This window comes from Protopterus annectens, chromosome 3.part1 (assembly GCF_019279795.1).
Source record: "Protopterus annectens isolate FY-2018-M chromosome 3.part1, PAN1.0, whole genome shotgun sequence".
Taxonomy (NCBI): Eukaryota; Metazoa; Chordata; order Ceratodontiformes; family Protopteridae; genus Protopterus; species Protopterus annectens.
The window spans coordinates 425,088,906-425,112,943 of NC_056732.1; the positions used below are offsets into that span (position 1 = coordinate 425,088,906).

General features: G+C 38.6%; 1 protein-coding gene across 1 annotated transcript in view; it reads right to left on the reverse strand.

Moving 5' to 3' along the window:
* DPP6 (dipeptidyl peptidase like 6) overlaps positions 1-24,038 on the reverse strand; it is a 2,722,860-nt gene that overhangs the window by 63,333 nt on the left and 2,635,489 nt on the right. The window contains exons 24-25 of the mRNA XM_044066886.1: positions 13,651-13,723; positions 13,481-13,554 (exon numbers count right to left, since the gene is read on the reverse strand). Coding sequence (XP_043922821.1) covers positions 13,481-13,554; positions 13,651-13,723 — 147 coding nt within the window. The remainder of the gene's footprint in view (positions 1-13,480; positions 13,555-13,650; positions 13,724-24,038) is intronic.

Sequence of the window (24,038 nt, forward strand, 5' to 3'; positions counted from 1 at the left end):
GTTGAGCAAGAACAGAGACAGATTTTACCAGGAAATCTTTCAGAATGGTTTTAAAGGACTGGATGTAGATTACTGACCTGATGGATACAGATAAGAAGTTCCAGGCCTTAGCTATATGGTATGAATACATTTTAGGCCTAGCAAATTTGATAGCTTTATGGAGAGAGAGAAGATTTTGGTCATTGAATCTTTATGACCAAGTGGGAACATAGTTGTGCAGAATGGCATTTAGAGCTGGACAAGCAATGGAGGCTGGACCATTTTAGAGGTGGTAAGAATCTGCATTATACGTTAGTTGTCGGTTCTGAAAGGGATATTTGCTGCAAATTTAGCCACTTTATTAAAACATTGTTTAAGTTTTGCTTTTTCTGATGTCTCAGAGTTAGTAAGGATGGGAATGCTGTAATGTAATGAGGGAAGAAGGTAAGTAGCTGAGTTCCTGAGAAGGTTTTTGGTTCTGTAACGTGCCAAAGAATTATTTTTTAATGCACATCAAATTTAAGATTATCATCTAATATCATCCCAAATAATTTGCTGTGAGAATTGACTTCTATGGTTGTGCAGTGCATTGAGCAGGGTGATTATGCTCTGTTCTTCAGATAAAAACTAGTTAGTTAAGCAACAGAGTTGTGAGATACCCGAACTTAACAAATGTGAAGCACCCCTGCTGATGTTGTTTAGGTTAGGTTCCCATGCTCAACAGTCAAGTCTGCTAGTACAGATCAGTAAATGATAGCAGCAGAATAAAATATTTAGTTCTGCCTGCTGTCCATGCCAATAAGGTGTCCCATCCTCATACAAACTACGGAAGTTATTAGAATCAAAGGATATGTGTTCACCTGCATTTTTCTGAAGGATATGAAGTCAGAAACCAAAATATATGTCATTACTTAGTGTCTTCAGGCCTCATAATTTCTCTGAAAACCATGGACCTTATGAGGAACAGACCAAAGAAATGAGGCAAAAATCTGGACAGTTGACCGGCACAGCAAAGTGAGTGCAAATGCAAGATGACTGTTTGTTACTTACACTGTCTTCTTGACAGCACTCACTAAGTGGCTAAGTGCTTTATGGCATTGAACACCAGAAAAACAAGTTTTTTTCTTCTTTTTTTCTGTAACTGGTAGTACATGGAGCAAATAATGCTCCATGTACTACAGAGAATTATTATTATTATTGTACCTAAAATATATTTTCATGACATAGATGCCACGGATAACCTCTCAAGCTTTGTTCTTGAAGTGAATTTCTTGGCATCCATATCGCAAACAAATAATAAAAGGGTTATGATCAGCAAACTGATCATAATCCTCTATGTATGTCGGCTTATCCCAATTAGGGGTAGCCACAGCGGAACTCCAGTCCACTAATGATTGGCAGTTGATTTTTATAGTGCCGAGTTGCCAGCCCGATGCCCAACCTTCAAAGAAGACACACCTATTCATGCACGCACCTGCCTTCATGTATTTAGATGTCATTTGACCATGGGGAGGACATGCAGACTCCACACAGAAGGTGCTCCAGCTGAGAATCGAATGGGAGAACCTCTTGCTGTGAGATGTCAAAGAAATTAAGAAAGAGGTTTTTAAACTTTGTTTTTTCATGGAAGAGGGATTTTGGGGAAAAAAGTAGCAGTTGTTTTGGAGCCAGGTTGAACATATGTTGAGAGTTACAAAGTCATGTTTCAGTGGATGTTAAAGCTTCCCGAGTAATTTTTTGCAGACGTGTCAGGTTGTCTGATGTGCATATGCATGTGGAGTCATCTGCATATTTTATTAGGCAGAATTGTTGTGTGAATATGTGGAAGGTGTTGGTGAGCATGTTAAAGAGGAAGGGACAAAGGACAGGGCACTGTGGTACACTGGTGGTGACTGGCATTTATGGAAAGAGGGTGGAGTGCTAATTTACTGACTGATACCTATTCAACAAGTAGCTTTGGAACTATAGAATGGCTGGCTGAGATAGAACTAAGGAGGACATTTGAAGTAAAATTTTGCTCTAAAAACTGTGTCACAGGCCTTGGATGTGTAGAAATAAACAGAAGACTAGTTTGCTATTAATCTTAGCTTTATTGACAGTATCAATAAAGGCTAAATGTGTGGTTTTAATACTATGGAGGGAATGGAATCCATGCTGTGTGGGGGATAGGAGTTCTTCTGCAGAAGAAAGTTTAGCAATTGTTTTGAATACATTTTTCAAGTATTTTGGAGGGTGGGTGAGACTTATATAGGTCTATAGTTGGATCATGGTGAAATGGGGCTGTTCAAACCTAACAGTCTGCATTCTGTTTTCTTATTTACTTCTACAATGATTACAGATATTGAAATAAAATAGCGCAAACACTGATTGCTATTTGCTAAATAAACAATACAGTCACATAATGAAAATAGAATTAGCATGAGCAGAAAAGTTCTCTGCCATTAAAACTCAGATTCATTGAAATGGCATTAAAATACACATTTAAATAAAATGCAACAGGCCAGTGGAGAATTAAGTTTACCCTTGGGCTGTTTTCAAACCATAGGCTCCTTGCACACAATTTTAGGGCCATGCATGCATATGTGTTATTTGATCCACCTTCCAGATTGTATAAATTACATTCTTTGTATAATACAGCACCAATTGTTAGAATATGTTTTAAATTTGTAGTTTTGAACATTTTTCCCGTAAGCAGTGAAACAAAATGCATGACCCAATAATGGCAAAACTGCCCATTTCAGAAAATTTTAACCATAAAAAGCCACTCAAACTTCTGTCATTACAATCCACCAGTATCAATCAATAAGCACAATCTCTGCAGAAGTAAAAGTCATCCAAATAATTCCACATTAAAGACATCTGTAACTAATGAAAGGTTGCTACTGGCAAACAGATTTATGTTTCAGGGTTTCATCTACAAATTCAGCACCTGCTGCCATTGAAGAATTAATAGCCTATGTTACATTAAAAAATTGGTAACGTGGTAATCCAACAATAGGGAATTACTGACAAACCAACAACAAGTTCATAGTTACTAGGTATCCCATACAAAAGAGTACACACTCAGGAGTGCGGAACCCCTATCCCCCCTTAAAATGCACCAAATAATCTGCAATCAAAAGGGCACTGGAGTATCAGCACTCTATATACATGGTGTGGGGGTAGAATCCATAGTGTTCTGCACCAAAGGCAAATTATCTTACTAACACTGCTTTCAAATTCTACAGTACGAAAAGTGACTGCCATTCGCTAAACAAAACCGTTAGTGGCACATTGAAAACGGACTTAGCATGAGCAACAGCAAACTTCTCTTCACTTGAAACTTACAATTCCATGAAAATGCATTGAAACTCATAATCCCTTGAAAGTGCATTGAAACTCATAATTCCCTGAAAATGTACTGAAACTCAGACTCACAATTCCATAAGCAGTCTGGTAGATGGTGTAGAGGATTCAGGTTCTTGTCTCCACATAAGCTCACAATTCCTTCAGCAGTCTGCTAGTTTGTGTAGAGGACTCAGGCTCTTGTCTCCTGTAACCAAGTTACAGGGTCAAGCCTGCTCAAGTTAATAGACTAACATGCCCCCCCCTCCCAACTACAGAATTACATACTATACCTCCATACCTCTCAACCTCTTAGCAAAAGAAATCTGTACAAAGCCTAAAATAAAGGACCCAAAATAGGGACATATTATAAATATGCTTGTAGACTTAGAAAGTTGCTAGAAAAACAGCATTTGTCTTAGCAAGCATTTTTCTGAAGGAAATGAAGTCTGAAACTCAAATGTATGACATTATTTAGTTATTTCAATCCTCAGTGATTTACCAGAAAACCACAAATTTTATGAGGAATAGGCCAAAAATATGAGCCAAAAATCTGGACATTCTGCAAAAATCTGGACAGCTGAAAGGCATGCATACCTCTCAAACTCTTAGTGCATGAAATCTGGACAAAGCCTAAAATAATGGGGATACAATGGCTCAAAAATAGGGATACATTTTAAATATTACTCTTTTAATTTAAAAAGCTGCTAGAATAATAAGATTTGAGTTACAAAGCATTTTCTGAAGGATATGAAGTCTGAAACATATTATGTCCTTATTTAATTACTTCAGTCCATAGTGATTTGCCAGAAAACTGAAAATTTTATGAGAAACAGACCAAAATTATGAGGCTAAATCTGGACAATTTAGAGGTATGTTAAACACACACACACACACACACACACACACACACACACACACACACACACACACACACACACACACACACACACACACACACACACACACACACACACACACACACACACACACACACACACACACACACCTACCTTCTCTCTGCTTTCTCTCTCTCACACACACACACACACACACACACACACACACACACACACACACACACACACACACACACACACACACACCTACCTTCTCTTGGTTCTCATACAGCAGCACACACATACACACACCTGTTCTCTCACACATACCTACCTTCTCTCTGCTCTCACACAGCAACACGCACATACACACACCTACTCTCGCAAACAAACACACCTTTTCTCTCATACAGCAATGCACACGTGATCTCTCATATGAATAGACTGGCTTTCTCTCTCATATAAAAATATCAGAACCACTAGTTTAAATTACACATACACACCCACACGTGCACAAATGTGCTTACCTTCTCTATAACAGCTAGTTTAAATTCCACATACGAGTCGGGAATGGGTTTACATCCACGTTGGCGTGCATGCATGCAACACATGCATGGTCCTCCTTAAAGGAGAAGATGACACTACTGCGGTGTTAAGAAGTATTTTTTTTTTTTTTTATGTTGAAGTCTAATGACTAGAGTGAGCCCCTGTAGCCATGGTGCCCTACGTGACTGCCTATGTTGCCTAGTGCTGGATTCGGCTCTGTCCACAGTTAGTGATGTCCCTGTTGAATTTTTTTTCCTTTGTGTGGATGGATAATGTGTGTGTGTGTGTGTTTTTTTTTTCAGACAGAAGGAATGTGGGATTCTTTGACTAACCTGTTTATAAGGATTGAAATGCGATCGGCAATGCTATTAGTTGTTATTTTAAGGTACTCACTCGTAAAGTCAATAGCTGAAGTTCAGCATGGTCTGAGTTTGTTAGAGAGTAGCTTTATACAGGATGTGGAAGCAGGTTTGAAAGTGAAAGTGGCTGTGGTGATGTGGCTGTTGGGCAGGGTGTGAATTAGATGTTGGGAATCCTTGGTTATGCATTGCAGTTACAAATGAATTATTGGGAGAGAAGTTAGGGCTAAATTTTTGGATAGGTTGAATGATTTCTTTAATGGCCGACAAATTTTTTTCTTTTTGGATTGTGTTTACTATTATTCTGAATACTGTTGCTGTCTTCATTTATTTGCTTTTTAGCAGGGTTGTGGAGCATTCTGAAGTTTGAGATATTGCAATGCTTTACATTTTTACCATTCCTTCCATGCTTTTTCTGTATCCTGCATTAGTCATTTTCAGACAGCCAAACTACATTATTTGGTTTTAGTCTCTCCCTTCTTCCCACCCTGAGGTCAATTATTACAGAAAGTAACAAAGAGGCATGAAGTAGAAACTTTTATTTCATTCATTGAATGCAGAAATTGGGAAGCTTTCAAAAAATACATTACTTCATTATCTAGTACAGGAGTAAAAATGTTCCTGTTTTGACACTGAAACTTGGGTAGGGGAGCAAAGTGAATCCAAGCCTACCCTCTAATTCCCTTCAGTATATTGCTGATTACAGAAAAGAAGCACCCTCTTCAAGTTGTAGTAACTATGTCTTGCAATAGTTACTCGTTGACAGGTTATTTCAGTTTTCTTTTAGTCACTTTGTTAACTGGGTTGATGGGTTCTTTTTCCAGCTATGACCCTCGTCAAATAGGCAGTTACAACTTTGGTTGAACATTGAATAACAGAAAGTACAAGTATAAATGCATGAATATACTTTGAGAAGAAACAAAATGAAAAATGCTAGATAGTGCATGAGCATACATTGAAAATGGTAACTAGAGGCAGTTACATATATGTATACAATAATTCACATTTTGATGCAAGAAGCACATGATAATGTAATGAGGGATCTGTAAGTAAACAGTGATCGTAAGAGTGCTTTATATGTGTATACAAGGCATAAGAACAACAGTAGTAGATACACTACCAGTTAGACCTTTGCATGCTGTCAAGCTGCAAGCCAGGGTCAAATCATGAGCATCTGTACTCCTGTATAACATAGTAAAGTAATTTGTTTTTGAAAGCATTACAGTTCTCTAAGATTCTGAAACATTGTGGTAGTGAATTCCAAGATGCAGGTTCAAGGTTTGAGACTGCTATTGCCCCTACTGTCTTAGAGAAATCTGACCTTTAATGAAATATTGTATTACTTCAAAATGATCAAGGAGGATAAATGAGTTATCCATGCTGTAGTTTGGCTGCAAGTGGTAAGTAGTTTTGGAATTTATAGACAAATAAATTCAGCAGTAAAATAGGCCTTGCATTTACTAGAAACCAGATGACGTTTTTCATAGTGGCAGTAATGTTCTCTTGGGCTAATGATATAAAGCTGCATATCTTATGTACTCTTATATAGTGACTGTAGAAATATTATATCACACTCTAGACGATACGTTATCTATATTCCTTCACATATTTATCTTGTCTCATAATGCAAACGCCTTATGTATTCTATGTGCTTCAGAAGAACACTGAGTAAACTCCTTATAAATGAAGCAGGTGAGCTATAAATAATTTAACTATGAAATGACACTGTGACTAGCAGGTAATTTTATACTATGACATGAACTCTGTGACTTGTATGTAATTTTGTGTGACATGCACAAGTATTGTGGCTGAAAAAGGTCCAAGGACCAATCCACCTACTCAGTTAACAAATGCAATAAATACACACACATATACACATGTACAGGCACACACAAACACATAAATACCTATATACATAGGATCATAGGAAGTAACTAGGTTAATGGCCCTAGGGCCCTTACAAACCTATGCAAGTTCTGTCCTTGTTTCCATGATCAGCAACTATTGTCCCTATCCAAGAGAGACACAGGTAGAAACCCTGGGGTGTATTTATGGTTACCTATCCAGTTGTCCAGATTGAGCTTGAAGAGGGCCAAAGAAGTGTTGTGCTTTACATGAATTGGGAGTCTGATCCACAGGTGTGGCACCCTCTCGGAGACAAATCTATTAATGTCACATATCAGGTTAAAGTCTTTAAAGTGAGTAAACTGTGAGCCATTGGACTTGCGGACATGCAGCATTTCCAATAAAGCAGAGTCAAAGATTGCCTTATATGAAAGGCAGAGATCGCATCTGAGTAGCCTGTATGAAACGGTGTAAAAATGACAGTGATTTCATATGATCCATATAGGACAGATGCTGAATACCTTGAATTTTCCTTGTCTGGAACTTTTGTAGTCTCTTCAGTTGCTGCAGGTGCCTGGAAAGGTACATACCAAAAGGGGCATTGTAGTCAATTATTGGCCTGATGAGGGAAGAGTACAGGAAGGTTATAACTTCTTTTTTTCTGGAGTCAATGCCCTTACTTATGAGATGAGCAATATAGAATGCCCTTCTTACCACTGTGGTGACACGGTGATCAAAGGTAAGTTTGCTGTCAACCTGTGTGCCCAGGTCTCTCACCACTGAGTGCATGCTTAGGGTGTTGCTATTGATGTGGTAGTTAACAGGAACATCGCTCTTACTGAAAGGGATTATAATACATTTTTTGCATTGATTTTAAGGCCATGGCTTTGGCATCAATCATTTGTTTGTGTAAAACTCTCTTGTAGGATGTTGACATCATTTGGGGATTCTATGACCGCTCCCAGTTTGCAGTCATCAGTAAACTTTGTCAGCCACAGACCTTTAGTTTTTGCTTGTACTTTGGAGAAATAGATTCTGAGCAGTAGAGGTCCCAGAAAAAAATAGGCAGACAACAAGGTTATCTTTTAAAATTTCTTGTTCTTCCAGTTAGCGCTTTCATCAAGCCTCCATACACTCAACTTCATCAGACAATACAAAACAAGCAATAGCCATATTTAAAGGCTCAATAATAGTCACATGTTCAAAACACCCCACATGTTTACATATCACATGATACAATCCCCATTTTTTGCATATATATATATATATATATATATATATATATATATATATATATATATATCTACACTTGTAAAACACAATACCTAACCTTTATTAAATAACACATTCAAATTTTAAGCCAGCTAAACCAACCTATAATATGAAAAAATAGGTGTAAAAAATGTATATAAAAGGTCACTATTTAACCAACCACTTCGTTAAATAGTGACCTTTTATACACATTTTACACCTATTCTTTTGTGGTCAGATCTGACAAGGAAAGATGGGTAATTAAAATCACCCAGAACCATGGAGTCTGGATGTATCTTGATAGATTCCAGTAGATCCAAATAGGCAGAGTGGGTGTCTTGATTCATGGAGGGGCCCTGTAGCTGGCAATTACTTGAAAAGTTGTCCTACCAACAGTTAGTTGCACCTGAAGTGTCTCCAGGAATCATGCTGTTTAACTAATCTGGAGGTGTATTTATCTTTAATGAATATTGATACACCACCTCCTTTAGTTTTCATGTCTTCCATTCATAGTCTGAACATGTGGTAGGAGGTGTAACCCAGTATGGCTGGGATGCTGTCCACTGTATTGAACAAAGTCTCGTTCACTGCACAAATGTCAGCATCTTTCAAGGTGAAGACTGCTTCCAGTGAGTGCAGTTTCATGCTAAGACCCCTAGAATGTATCAGCATAATCATGAGGGTTTTATTTATGGCATTTTTACATTGGGAATTTTCTCCTTGTGATATTGGCTAAAAAAACACTATGGGCATGGTAGGAGCCTTTGCCAGTAGCCAAAATCCCAGGGGTGACAGATGAAGGCCATCTCTGGCAAAGCATCAATGTCTATTGACCATGTCATCCCAGGCTGACAGAAACTGGATCCCCTTAGAATGACACCAGAAACTAAGCCACTTATTGAAGACAATGATTTTCTGTTTATATTGTGGTATCATTCTAGGTGAGGTTAATATGCTGCTCAAGGTTAGGGACATACCTGCCTGTGACATATAATCAGAGAGCTCAATCATGTCTCTCTTCACATAGTCCAGGCAGGTACATCTCAAGTTGCTCACACCAACATTTACTATGACCTAATCATAACAGTACTTGTTGAGAGACTTGAGTGCCTGCATGATCTGATGAATCCTGGCACCAGAAAGACAGCTGACCATGACTTTCTCATTGTTCAGCCTGGTGACAGGGACATCTGTGTGTCTCGCTATGCAGAGTTCTGTGACTAAGATATTTGGAGTGGATGTGCATCGCCTTATGGACTTTGATGGCGAGACATTTGTACTTGTGTCATTATGTGTATTGTGTGTTTTGGATGTTATGGTTGGTTTAGTATGTATGTGCTTTGGAGGTCTCTGGTATTTAGGTAGATTTTTTGCGAGTACCTCCGCATATGTTTGTCTATGTTTATGTTATGTGTCCTACGTAGGAGTTGTAGGTGTGCTGACAACTCGCTGTGTATTGCTATCTATTGCACAAGCGAGCTGTGATTCAAGACTCATAATGTAGCTTTATCTCTCACAAATGGTACAGGAATGATTTAGAAGTATGAGGGTTATCAGTGTACATGAGGCGGTTGCTACACTGCCTCAGTAGACCCATGTCAACCAGGCTGGTAGGAGAAAATGAGGTAAACTGACAGTTCATGGTCCTAGGAATAATCTTGGTCTGGCTATAACAGTTGAAGAGGGAGTACAGAAAGGGCAGGTATTAGTACATTTAGGTACAAAGAGCCCTGGTTTAGTTAATATTTGTGAGGCTAGAGAGGAGGCGTCTGTTACCAGCAGTCCCTCTGTACAGTAGTGCGTGATGCACAAATAAGTGCAAACAAGCACAAATCAGATCAAACACAGGCTTATTAAAGCAGAAAAATGGGAAACAGTGAAAGTTCAAATTATCCAATCAAAATGCCCTAAAGAAAGCCCTGCAACAGGAACTCTAGCTATATCAGTCCAAACTGTACCTTCCTCCCACGAGGGCACAGGGGGGCTTTCCAGATAAAAGATTAACTGTTTTACAAGCTCCAAAGATTACAGATAGTACTAGATTCAGCAAAAACTAGAACCAAGTCTATGCTGGTGTTTTTCAAGTGCAGCAAACAAGTAAAATGAACAAACAAGCAGATGAGAAGTAATTACTGTTGTAAGAGAAATTCAATTAGCAGCCAATCTAAAACATGAAGTAAAATCCAGTTGCACAGTTTAAGCAAACAGATATGCAACAAATATTGTTTTAGTTAATCAGAATGTGCAGAAAAGACTTGAAAATAAGTACTTTTCTTTTGTAGTCTCTCAGTACGTATTTGGAAAACAGTAGAGCAAGGGCAGAAGGCCTAACTCACTACAAGTTTAAGCAAACAAGCAAAAATTGGTTCAAACAAAGGCTTATTAAAGCAGAAAAACAGGAAACAGCCAACGTTAAAATTATCCAATCAAAATGCCCTAAACAGAGCCCTGCAACAGTAACTCTAGCTAGATCATTCCAAACTGTCTTTCTCCCATGAGGGCATAAAGTGGGGGGGGGGGCTCTCAAGACAAAAGATTAACTGTTTTACAAGCTCCAAAGGTCACAAGCAGTACTAGATTCAGCAAAAACCTGAACCTAGTCTATGCTACTGTTTTTTAAGTGCAGCAAACAAGTAAAATAAATAAATTGAAGAACACTGGTGCTTTGGGATGAGTTAAATGCAAATATAGACAGGAAATATTCAAACATGGGCATCATCAATTGTAATGCAATGGCCCTTCTAAGGCTAGTAAACTAAGGTATTTGTATTTTTGCCATAAGAATGCCTCCATTTATGCTATTTGAACATGTTTGATGAAGCTGAGAATTTGATTAACAGTTATTCAAAAGTACATTTGATGGTGTACCACTGGTAGAGGTGTTTCATGATAATCATGTTACTTTGGTCAGTTTGCTGATGGTAGTTTCAGTTATGGTAAAAAGTTTGAAAATGTCTTGCTGAAACTACCTTTAGTGAACATAGGGAATCTTTTTTCTTTCTTTTTTTTTGCAGGGGGGAAAGCCCCTCAAACCTCCCACATCTCCTGAATTTATGGAAGCACAAGAGTGCAGAAAAGAGGTTCCACTTTTCGGAACTTAGTTTTGGTGAACAACATTTGTATATTTTACATTCGGCAAAACTAACTTTGCCAATTTGGCATGTTAGTGTTTCATGTGAGTCTGTTGTGATTTGGAAAACACTTGTTTTGTTTTGTTTTTTTTGAAGGGTAAAAATAACACAGTAGCTGTTTTTTTTAATTAATGATTAGGTACATGTTAAATAGCCAGGTCTAGAATAACAAGAAATCTTGCTGCTGCTTACCCAGCAATTTCTGAAAAAAATTGTAAGACCTAAATATAATGATATGATCTGCATAGATTGTGCAATTTTAGGTTAGGCACATCAAATGATAAATTATTAATGTAAATGGAGAGCAGATGACATTTGTTATTGAACCTTGTAGTACTCTACATAAGAAAGTACCATTTACAGATATTTTGAGGCCTTCTTAACTGTGAATATCTTATTATGCAGTAAGCTAAAAAAAACAGCATCTCAGGACACTACCACTGATGCCAAAATCTTCAAAAGTTTTGGGCAACAGATTATGATTGACAAATGCAAATGCAAAATTCAGGTAAGGAAAGAAGGATTCTGTTAGTTTTCATTCTTCAGTGACTCAAAGAAATACTCTGGGATTCAAGAAAGCTTTCTGCTGCTGGGAAGCCTTAACATGACCACTATCCCTCACATGGTATGTCTTTTTAATTCTTAGACTGCCCTACCAATGACGTTTCCTGCAATATGTATCCTCAGCATGAGCTGTATGTTAATGCAGCAATCTGGAGGAATGACTAATGCTAACTAGTCACATATTTTCCTCAGAAAATACCAGTGGCTTCTGATTTATGCTGCACAGTTATTCAGCTATATAAATCACCATTGTTTGGGGAAAAAGAAGGCATGGTTAAAGCTAGATGAATGTGAGTGTGTGTGTCCGTGTGTGTGTGTGTGTGTGTGTGTGTGTGTGTGTGTGTGTGTGTGTGTGTGTGTGTGTGTGCGTGCGTGTGTGCTGTTGTATTGTTTCATCAAAGGTACAACTGACTGTAAGCCACATGGTCAAAAAATTATTGAAAATACATTTGACTGAAAAGTCATTTTGTTGAAAACCATGAAAGTCTAGAGATGGTATTTACAGTGTTGTTTCTGAGTATGGGAGCTGTTAGGATTGTAATTTAAAAGATTTTGTGTGGATAGGTAATGCCCACCATCAGGTTATACCCCAGATTTGTAGACATCTGTGTTTGTTCACCATCACTGATTCACTGAGTGTGGTATTTTCTGTTTTTTGCATGGTTGTATGACCTTGGAGTTAGAATACATAATTAAGGGTGTGTCTCTGGAAAATGATGGCCTCCACATGTAGGGTGCAGGGGGACTCCCTCCCCACAAAAAAAGTTTTTTGTGACATATATGTCATTTAGAATGTTTTTGACAAAATTTCTTTTTCATTGAAATGTACTTTCAATCTTTTTTTGACAATATGTCTTTCGATGAAATATATTAAAATCGTATGTGCACTGGAGTCTGAATCTATGTTTTATGTGAGTGCAGAGGAGTGCATTTCCTAATGGGACATCTGAGCCACCAGGGAGAACATTACTGCCTTACGGCCAGGCAATATTTGTGTCGAGAGATATGTGACTAAGATGACGATGATGAGTTCCTCATTGTGGCAGCAACTGTTTCTTAATCACATTTTGTCAACGCAACATAAATTGTACTACCTGAGGTAGGCAATTTAAGTAAGTTCTGAGGATCTCCTTGAATTTTAGAGATAGTTATTGTGAAAACAGTTATCTGAATATTGTATTGGTTTCTAAATACATTTTGTTTACTTGACAGGAGGTAGCATTTTGTTATATGTACTCTATCAGTTAAATGGGAGAAGTTTTCCAGTAGCTTTGACAATGGATAGTGTATGGGAATTGGCCTTTAGTCTGATGGAGAGGAAGGGTTACTACTTTTAATAATGTGGACTATATTAGCATGTTTCCAGGTGTAGAGAATGTTCCTTGTAGTAAGTGGTATGTTACAAACTATTGTAACACATTGATAAGTATAAGTTTGGAAAATTTAACCAAATTATAGAATTTAGCATTCTATAATTGAATCGTTAACTATTTAAATGCTGATTTGATATTATTTCATAAAAAGCACCACATATATAAAAAAAACTCCATTTTCTCTTAACAATTCAGAAATGTCTGTTGAGGTTTGTAAAACAAAAATGCAGTATGCACTCAAAAGTGAGTTGATTAAAAAACAAGCATACCTGTAAGGTATAATTTACATGCCCTCTTATGAGCTGACTGATAAGATCTGCTGTATGCTGAAAATGAACTTTTTCTGTAAGAAAAAAAAAAAAAATACAAGACTGGTTAAACCTCAGAATCAAGAAGCTCTGTAACGTTTGTCAGCAGAGAATAAAGAACAAACTCTTACCATCAGCAGTTGCATGAATAATCAGAAACTTCACATCTTTTTGAAGCCATATTTTATTCGATAGTTTTGCAACCTGTTAAAAATGGGAATGTTTATCATTTGCACTTGATACAGTTTGATTAAGCATGTATGGTATGAAAGACAAAGCCATGGTCACTGATGGTAAAATGTAGTAAAAAGAACCGTAGCTTATAAAAGTCTCTATTCCTTAAGGAAAACAAATGTATGACACAGATTTTTGAAATAGCTGTTCAGATGTCCCTAACAACAGAGATAACTGTTAACAATATGATGACATGAATATGCATGGATAGTTTAAAAGAGGATGCATATAAGATTATTTGTTAATTATCTTCATTGTTTACTATACACATATATAGTTTCTGTCTTTGTCTATTGACATCAACATAACTTCTAGGGAATTTACTGCATTCCTTGGCTAGTATGACTTTAAAACTTTAAAGACTTAGAAACAATTTTTAAGTTGGTTGCATGCCCTTTTTACTTCACATGCATATACTTAAACTAAAAGACAATCTTTTATGGCAACCTTTGCCTATGACATCACAAGGGTGAAGATTTTCTCAGTAGCTATGTCAATACATTTTGGGTCATTGTGTAGATAATATGCAGTTGACAGTTGTTGAATAGCATTTATAGGCTTTTGTATATAAATCTGGATTAAATTATTAGTTCACATCAGCATGTGATATCCATGATACTTGCATGTGCAGAACTATAGAGCATTACAAAACAATTTCAGAGGACTGCTCAGGGCATGTGAATAAATTATCAATATAAAAAGTCTTTTGAAGTTGAGGAGGACTAAATTATATGGTACGAGGTTTAATATGTAGATATGTATCTATTTTTTGTAAATTTTATGTAAATATTTTTAAATACAGGAAGTGAGTGCAATCATATGCTGAATGTATAGCTTATATAAAGACTTAAAGTTTGCTATGTTTTATTCTCACTATTTTCTCCTCTTTCACTCAGTTGACAACTTCCTCACAGTGCAAGTATGTGTCATATGTTATTACATTTCTATTTGTTCTAAGACTGTGTGAAACAATGATTAGACTTTGGTAGTGTGTTGTTATTGTATCAGTTTCATTCAAATCATATAAGCTTTATGCATGTTGAGCCTGTGCCCTTTAACAAGTAAGTAATGTAAGTTTCTGGTGTTTTGATATATATAGATATACTGGTTTAATCTCTTGAATGTTACTAAATGACTTTAAACTTTAGCACTTGAATTTGCTTATCCATGCTCAGCACTTGTTCAGAACTTGTAAGCACCAAATAAACTACAAATTATTACAGCACTCACCCTTCCTCATTACCTAGAGGAAAACAGTTTGGTACTTACTGTCCTCACTTACTTAGAGAAAAACAGCTCTTGTACTCACTTTCCTCACTTGTCTAGAGGAAAATATTTTTTTTATTCAGGCATGTCCAATGGTCAGCTCCCAGTGTTCTCTCCTGTCTATCTGATGAATCTGGGCATCTTGGGGCAATGTAGCAATTGCCTCATGTACACAGACAACCCTCTCCTCCTACCAACCAACACTACAACCTGTGAGAGATGCACTTATCCAGCCAAAGTGGAGGTAAAGATCTCTCCAACCAAGACTGAAATTGATAGTCAAGAGGAGAAGGTAAACACTTGCACCACACCACACTCGTCACATAGTCCCACTAAACCTACACCACCAAAACCCACACATAGAAACACAAAAACATTCACAGAGGCTCTCAATAATAATCTGCTCAAGCAACAGAGACCTCCAAAGCAGAAACACAAGCAACCTCCCACCACCAAAACAACCCAAATGACACATAGCTCACAGACTCAGTGTGCCACTCAACCACAGCCCATAAGGCAAAACAACATATCCAGCACACTAGGCATAGGTGACTCTATAGTAAGGCACACTGATGCCCCACTCACCAGGCTAAACAAGGAGAAAGTCACTGTCAGCTGCCTGTCGGGTGCCAGGGTCCGCCATATAACCCACGCACTCAGGTCACTCCACAACAATTACAAATATGACTCTGTGATTGTCCATGTTGGTGTGAATCACCTGAGATGCACCTCCCTGGACTACATGAAAAGAGACATGGAAGAACTCTCTAATCTTGCAGCCCAGGCAGGTATAACACTAGCCCTGAATAGCATCCTGCCATTGCCCAGAATGATACCGTAGTACAAGGACAAAATGATTGACTTCAACAATTAGCTAAGCTTCTGGTATCATTCTAAGGGGATCCAGTATCTGTCTGCCTGGGACGACATGGTCGACAGACCATGATCCTTTGCCAGAGATGGAGTGCATCTGTCACCCCTGGGATTCCGGATACTGGCTCTTTCAACCCCTATAGTGCCTTTTTTAGGCAAGGTTCAAATGACAAATTCACCACCATAACAGGAACAGGCAAGCAAAATCTGAGGGTAATGCTACTCAGTGCTAGAAGTCTAAATCTCAAAATGCACTCACTCACTCAAGGCACTCCTTAAAATAGAGAACATTGATGTCTGTGCAGTGACTGAGACCTGGTTCAAGGCTCCAGAGAGCACACCTGCATTACCAGGCTATAACTCATACCACACTTTTTGGCCATCTAAACTGGACTGGAACACCAAAGGCAGAGGTGTGTCCATATTCGTTAAGGATATCCCCACCTCCAAGCTAGTTGCTCAGCATAATGCAGCCGAGATTATCCAAGTGCAACTAACTCTGGGCAAAACTGCAATCCAAATTGTAGCTTGCTACAGATCCCCCACCATGCCCCAGGATTCCCACTCCTCTTTTCTTGATATACTGGAAAATATCAACTTTTCAACCAAACACCCTAATATTGGGCGATTTCAACTACGCCACTATTAACTGGGAAAACTACTCATGTACCAACTCCTTCACTCAGCGCTTTCTGGAATTCATAAATTCCAATGCACTGGATCAACTTAACCACACCCCCACCAGGGTCAACAATATCCTAGACCTAGTCATTACCAACACGAGTGACAGGTGTTCTACACCTGAAGTCAACTCCTCGTTGGTCATATCCGACCATAAGCTAATCACCCTAGATATCTACATCCCACCCCCACCCCCCATTAAGGAAACCACAGTAAAAAATTTCTCCAAAGCCAATTTCATACATCTTAAGACAGAAGTGGTGAACTTCATGACACCCATGCAGATGGACAATACAGTTACAACTGCTGAATCCTTTCACAAATGCACTCTATAAGCACTTACATGAGTGCATGGATCGTGCTATCCCAAACAGAACCAAGATGCTATCCTCCAAAAAAAGGAAGCCAATCTGATGGTCCCCTGCCATAAACAAAATCTACAACAGAAGGAAGAAATTGTTGCAAAAGGGAGTAAAATCCCATGAGTGGAGGAGCTCCCTGGTCAGCCTCAGCAAGAAGCTGAGATCCCTTATAAGATCCACCAGAGCTAGCTATGAAAACAAGATTGTCACTGATTTTAAGGACAGCCACAAAGCATTCTATAGCTATGTCAAGAATCTCAATGGCAACACCCAGATCTGCTCTGAGTTACAACACAATGGCACAAAAATTACAGAACCAACTGATATTGCCAACATCTTGGCAGATAGGTTCAGTGCTAACTTTATTTATTTATTTATTTACATTTGTTGACCGGGAGTGTCCGACTGGACGTAGGTTAATTTTCAGTGGAGGCCCGGGGAGAAAAGCTCAACTTTACCCTCCTCTCACCCCCTAAAGGGCCCATATCTATACCGGAAGAATGCAGAGTCCCTGTAATCACAACTTCACAGGTAAATGCAGCACTCTTTAAAGCCAAAAAACACAGCATCCATGGGACTGGACAACATCCCAGGCTGCGTTTTAAATGAACTTCAGAATGAACTGTCTCCCCACCTAAGAACCATGTTCAATCATAGCCTCACGTCAAGTTTTGTGCCCACTGAATGGTGCACAGCAGCAGTTATACCATTCCACAAAGGGGGAGCCACCACTGATCCTGGGAACTATCGCCCTATTAGCCTGACAAGCCTAGTCTGCAAGACCATGGCCGTATCATCATGGAATTCATAAACAATGATATTGGTAACCTCCAAATTCTGGAACCCACCCAGTTCGGGTTTGTGGAAGGCAGATCTTGCCTCCTGAACCTGGTTGACTTCTTTGAGGCAGTCACCAAAGCCGTAGATGAGAGTAAGGTGGCTCACACAGCCTATCTTCACCTCGCCAAGGCTTTTGACACCATCCTCCATTCTGGAACTATAGCTAAACTCACTAAACTAGGTATAAATCCCTATGTCACAAAATGGGTTGCCAACTGGCTCACTGACAGAACCCACACTGTAAAAGTTGCAGGCTCCAAATCTGACTTCAAACCAGTGACAAGTGGAGTACCACAGGGTTCAGTCATGGGACATCTCCTGTTTGTTATCTACTTCTCTGAAGTACAGACTAACACAGAAGGCCTCTGGCAAAAGAAGTTTGCAGATGACTGCAAACTAGGAGCTATAGTCAAGTCCCCAAATGATGTGGACATCCTACAGAGGGGCCTCAATGAGACAGATGCCTGATGTCAGAGCCATGGCCTCAAGCTCAATGCCGAAAAGTACATTGTTATCCCCTTTGGTAAAAAGTCTGTGTCCGTGAACTACCACATAGGCAGCAGTCTTCTTAACACCGAATGTGTGATAAGAGACCTTGTGACCCAGGTGGACAGTAGTCTCTCCTTTGATAATCACATTGCCACAGTAGTCAGAAAATCCTTCTACATGGCACACCTAATCACAAAAGGGTTCTCATCCAGGAAAAAAGAGGTCATTGTTCCCCTCTACTCGACACTCATTAGACCTATTATAGAGTACAATGCCCCTTTTGGAATGTACCTCACAAGACATCTGCAGCAGCTGGAAAGGCCACAGAAGTACCTCACAAAGAGAATTACTGGCCTCAAACAGATGCCCTACACTGATCGTCTCAAAAAACTCCAGCTTTACTCAGTAGCATATCGCCTACTCCGAGGTGATTTCTGCCTAACATATAAAGCTATGTCAAACCCAGAGCTGTTGGACATGCTACACCTAAAGAAGTCTCAATCCCTCCAAGCTACACGCTCTCAGGACCTAAACCTTCACCACAATAAACAGGACTTGCTGGGGGGATAGATTCCTGTCACAGAGACTTCCCATACTCTGGAACAAGCTACCCATCTATGTCAGGCAAAGTTCCTCATTAACACTCTTCAAGAAAAATCTTGATGAGTGGATGGGAAATAGGAAATACACCCTGGGGATCACTTTCTTTGGTTGGCGTAAGCCAGGGAACTTTGTTGGCTAGGCTTACTTAGGCCCTTGGGCCGATAGCCTAGTACCTACCTATGAACCTATGAACCTATGATGGCTTTATATTGTGCATATCTGTGTAGTGTTATGTTACAATTACTTGTTCTCTACAGCTCTATATGTACACTGTGTTACTGTGGTTCACTATCAGTATATATCCTGTTAACCTACTTTCTTTTTTACCATCTCTTTATTTTTGCACTTTCCCCATATTCTCTTGCTCTAACTCACTGTGGTCCTTACTTCATCTCTTTTTAAAATAAGTATTAACTTTAATGTTAGAAGAGTAAGAAAGAAAATTGCTAAACTACATTTCTGGATTAACCAATATATGCCTGATATTCTCACTGTAACTGTAACTTGGCTTAAACCCAGGATACATTACTCTGAAATTACACCTTCCAACAATACCATCATGGAATGATCCTATAAAGAGGAAAGGTGGTGGTATTTCTTTAATATTTCCCAACAACTACCATATTTCCCCTTATAACAAACCAATACCAAAACTGAGTTCAGCAGAGCTTCTTATTACTTTCCTGAAATTAAATAATTATAAACAAATATGTATTGCTGTTCTTTATATCTCTCCTTGTGGCAATACAACTAACTGGAAGATATCCTACATTGGATATCCAAACAATTCTACATGAAAAATAAATACTACTAGGTGATGTGAATGTTAATTGTCTGGCCATAAACTGTAACTCCCCTACATCTACTATGAACTCATTTGGCTTTACACAGTTAATTGACCTCTCCACATGTAACGGGACATTGAATTCCCTTTTACACTGGATCATAGTATCAGACAAAAGCACCATCTCAGGTACAATGTCTGACTGTCTCAGTGATCATCACCCAATCTGTACAATCAGACATCTCACACATCCACTTAAACAGCATGTTTATGAAACAACATGCAACATTTCCAACTTTAACCCAGAAATGCTCTGACTAACCTAACACCTGTTAACTGGAACTTCCTAAATATCGTCCCCTTTTGATGATGCTGTAAATTAATTCAATACAAGTTTCTTCAATTTCCTAAATAGCCTTGCACTGCCCAGAAGGAAGGGACTAAAAGCAAATAATGAAATGTGGATATCCACAAAGAGTAGAATGCTAGTTCAGGATAGAGGAAAAGCATGGAAAGAATGGCAAAAGTATAAAACACCTCAATAGTTTGAAAACTTCAGAATACTTTACAATCATACTTGAAATTAATGAAGACAAAAAGCTATACTATAATAACTTTCAGAATAATAGTAAACACCCCTAAAAATTGCTGGGCACCCATTAAAGAAATCTTGCATCCTGGCCATAAATTCAACCATGAACTTTCTCCCAATAACTCATCTCTCGAAACTGCAATACAGTTCAACTCTTATTTCATAGATAGTATAGCATCTCTAACCAAGGATTCCAGAAAATCTAATCTTAAGCCTGTGTAAGAGCCACATATCACCACATCCCCCTTCACCTTCAAACCTGTGACCACATCCTATATAGAACTTTTCTTAAACAAATTCAAACTGTGCTCTACTTCAGAAAACCTTCCAAGTGAGTACCTTAAAATAGCACCCGACAGCATTGCCTACCCTGTCTCAAGCCTTATAAATAGGTGAATTAAGGAATCCCCCATTCCTTCTCTGGAAAAAAATCACACATTAACCCTCTGCACAAAGGAGGAAATTCAATAGGCATTACTAACTTTAGACCTATAGCAAACTTATTCCCCCCTTTCCAAAGTACTTGAAAAATGTATTCAAAACCAATTATTAAACTATCTCCTGCAGGAACAACTCATATCTCCCATACAACATGGCTTCCATCCTCCCTATAGTACTAACACTGCAGTTCTAGACTATGTATCAGTAAAGATAGAGAGAAAAGCAAATTATCTTCTCCCCATTTCAAGATTTGTCTAAAGCCTTTGACACTCTTTGCCACAGCAAACTTCTACTTCAAATGTCTTCATTAGGTTTCTCTCAGCCCACCCTTATATGGTTCAAGAGCTACCTGTCCAATACGTATCAGTCAGTAAAATGACACTCCACACTCTCTGCATACCGCTTAGTCACTAGTGGTGTACCACAAGGCTCCATCCTTTGTCTCATCCTGTTTGACATTCTCACCAACACCCTCCACAAATCCACACAACAGACCTCCCTAATACAGTAAGCAGATGACTCCACACTCATTTGCACATTTCTCTCCCTTGGCTTTCTCTTTAAATATACCATAAGCCTGATTGCCTCTCACTTAGTATTGCAATTCATGTTTGTATTATGATAACTTGCTTTTAATTTCTCTGTTAACTGGCTAAAATTTCTCAAAAGTATTAAAATCCATCCATGACCCCTTTTTCCAATATGGTTTGGGGTGTCACTTCAACAGTGACAAACATCTACAGCCAAGGTTTACACCACCGGTTGGCTATCTATAGTTCTTCCACTCCACACACTTGCACTCACACCTATGGCCAATTTAGAGTTGTGCAATCCATCTACTGCATGTCTTTGGAATGTGGAAGGAAACAGGAGCGCCCAGAGGAAACCCACGTGAACACAGGGAGGACATCCAAACTTTATTTTATTTATTTATCATTTGTTTATCGGGAAATTCTGACTTGGAACGAGGCCAATTTTCAGCAGAGGCCCTGGGAGAAACGCTCCAGATGCATGTCTTCACAATGCGGGAGGAAACCTGTGCACCAGGAAGAAACCCACACGAATGCAGGAAGGACATGCAGACTCTGCACAGAAGGGACGCCAGCCGAGAATCTAACTGGAGAACCTCTTGCTGTGAGGTGACGACACTACCCCTGCATCACTGCACTGTCCAAACTCCAAACAGAAGGCATAAGCAAAGAACTGAACTAAATCGTTGTCATATAACTTGTGTCTATTCTTAAGCAATATTTGCACATTATGTCTAATTTGGTATAATTGTTTAAACTGCAGTTTTTAGGTTCTTTTTTGTAGTATAGGTTCATAGTTTCATAGGTAAGTACTAGGCTATCTGCCCAAGGGCATTTATAAGCCTAGCCAGAATGTGTTGGCTTTCACCACCCCCTTAGATTAGTTCCCTGTGCCTCTGTCTAGCAGAGCCCTTAGTTCTCTGCACCACTGTCCAGCAGAGCCACTGCAGTGATCACCGGGGTAAATTTTCTGTTTCCCATCCACCCGTCAAGGTTTCTCTTGAAGAGTGTTAGTGAGGTGCTCTGCCTGCTGTATATTGCAATCCTGCTCCAAAGCATGGGGAGTCTCTGGGACAGGAATCTATCCCTCTAGCATGTCCTATTTATTGTTGTGATGAGGTTTACATCTGTAGAGCGTGTTGCTCTCCGGGATTTGTTTTTTTTTTAGGTGGAGCATGTCCATCAGTTCTGGGTTGGACATGGCCTTGTATGTCAGGCAGAGATCACCTCTGAGTAAGCGGTATGCAACCGAGTACAGCTGGAGTTTCTTGAGTCAGGCTGCATAGGGCATCTGCTTGAGGCCAGAAATCCTCTTGGTGAGGTACTTTTGTGGTCTTTCCAGCTGTTGCAGGTGTCTTACAAGGTACATCCCAAATGGGGTGTTGTATTCTATGATGGGTCTAATGAGTGATGAGTAGAGAGGCACAATAACCTCTTTTGTTCTAGATGCAAACCCTTTTGTGATTAGGCAGGCCACATAGAAGGATTTTCTAACCACCTTGGCAATATGATTATCAAAGGAGAGATTACTATCTACTTGGGTCCCCAGATCCCTTATTACATTTTCTGTATTTAAGGGTTTTTAAAGACTCTATATAATTATTGTTCTTAAAATGTTTTGTACTACTTTGGTGCTTTTCTCACCAGGCCTCCATTGAAAATGGGCTCCTATCCAGTTTGAGTTTCCCAGTAATCAAATGTCAGTAAATAAATATTCTGAAATCCTTGAATGAAAGCTCTCAGCTAAAGTTAGAGTATAGCATTTTGTGGTGCTGTTATGGTATTTATTAAGACCTTTGTCAGTTTATGAAACAGACTCAGCACCATTGTTATGCTTTTTAAACTGCCTTGTAACATAGTAAAATGTTCTATAATAATTAGATGCTCTTAATAACTACTCTGTGAATCACAAATTGTAATTTATTTGAGCTGGAAATTTCAGCTTATCATGTAACAGAGCTACTCTTTATTTATTTTGAATCTCTCCCATACGTTTTAATACTTCACTAATGTACTGATTCCTTGAAGAAAATAAAAAATATATATATTTTTGAGAAACTGATTGCATCAAAACATGTGTTGATGGCTTTTCTTCGATAATCTCTCTTACCAGATTAATGATAAATCGCTGCTACTCATCTGTATCGCTAAGCAGCCAGACTATCTATTGAATCTGTGGGGACGGTTGTTATGATAACCTATGAATCACTCACACTGTATTGAACTCTGTCCATATTCTTTTTTCTTGTTATTTGAAATATATGCATAGTTTTATATGGACACAGAATAATGTGTGTTGATAAAACTACCTGGATCTACTTGTAAATAAGTTAACAGTACTTACTCTCTGTTCCATTTATAAACAATTCTGATATGTCAAGAGCATTGAAAGGTGTGTATTTTGATTGCAGAATTCCACTGCTGAAGAATAACTGTGTTTTATTTGTGTTTTATGTAAAACAGAACTTTTTACCTCAGGAAAAATAAGCACTGAATAGAAAATTATTTGAAACTAGATGGGATGTACTAGGTTATAATTTTTATATTCTGTGTTCTAACTATATTCCTATATACAACGGGTATTTCCTTTAGTTAACTGTTAATAAATAAAGAAAAATGTAAAAAAAATTAGTAGATACTTATAGTTCTCCCATTAATATTAACTAACACTTTACTAATATCGTCAACCTGTTATTTTCTGGCAGTTGGCACAAAGGATTAAGCTATTGAGGATCTGTTAATGAGATGTGCCCTGTGGTCCAAGGTTTGATTCCCTGAACTCCCATTGCTAAACTTTGTTAACCAGACATTGTTCCTGGGCTGA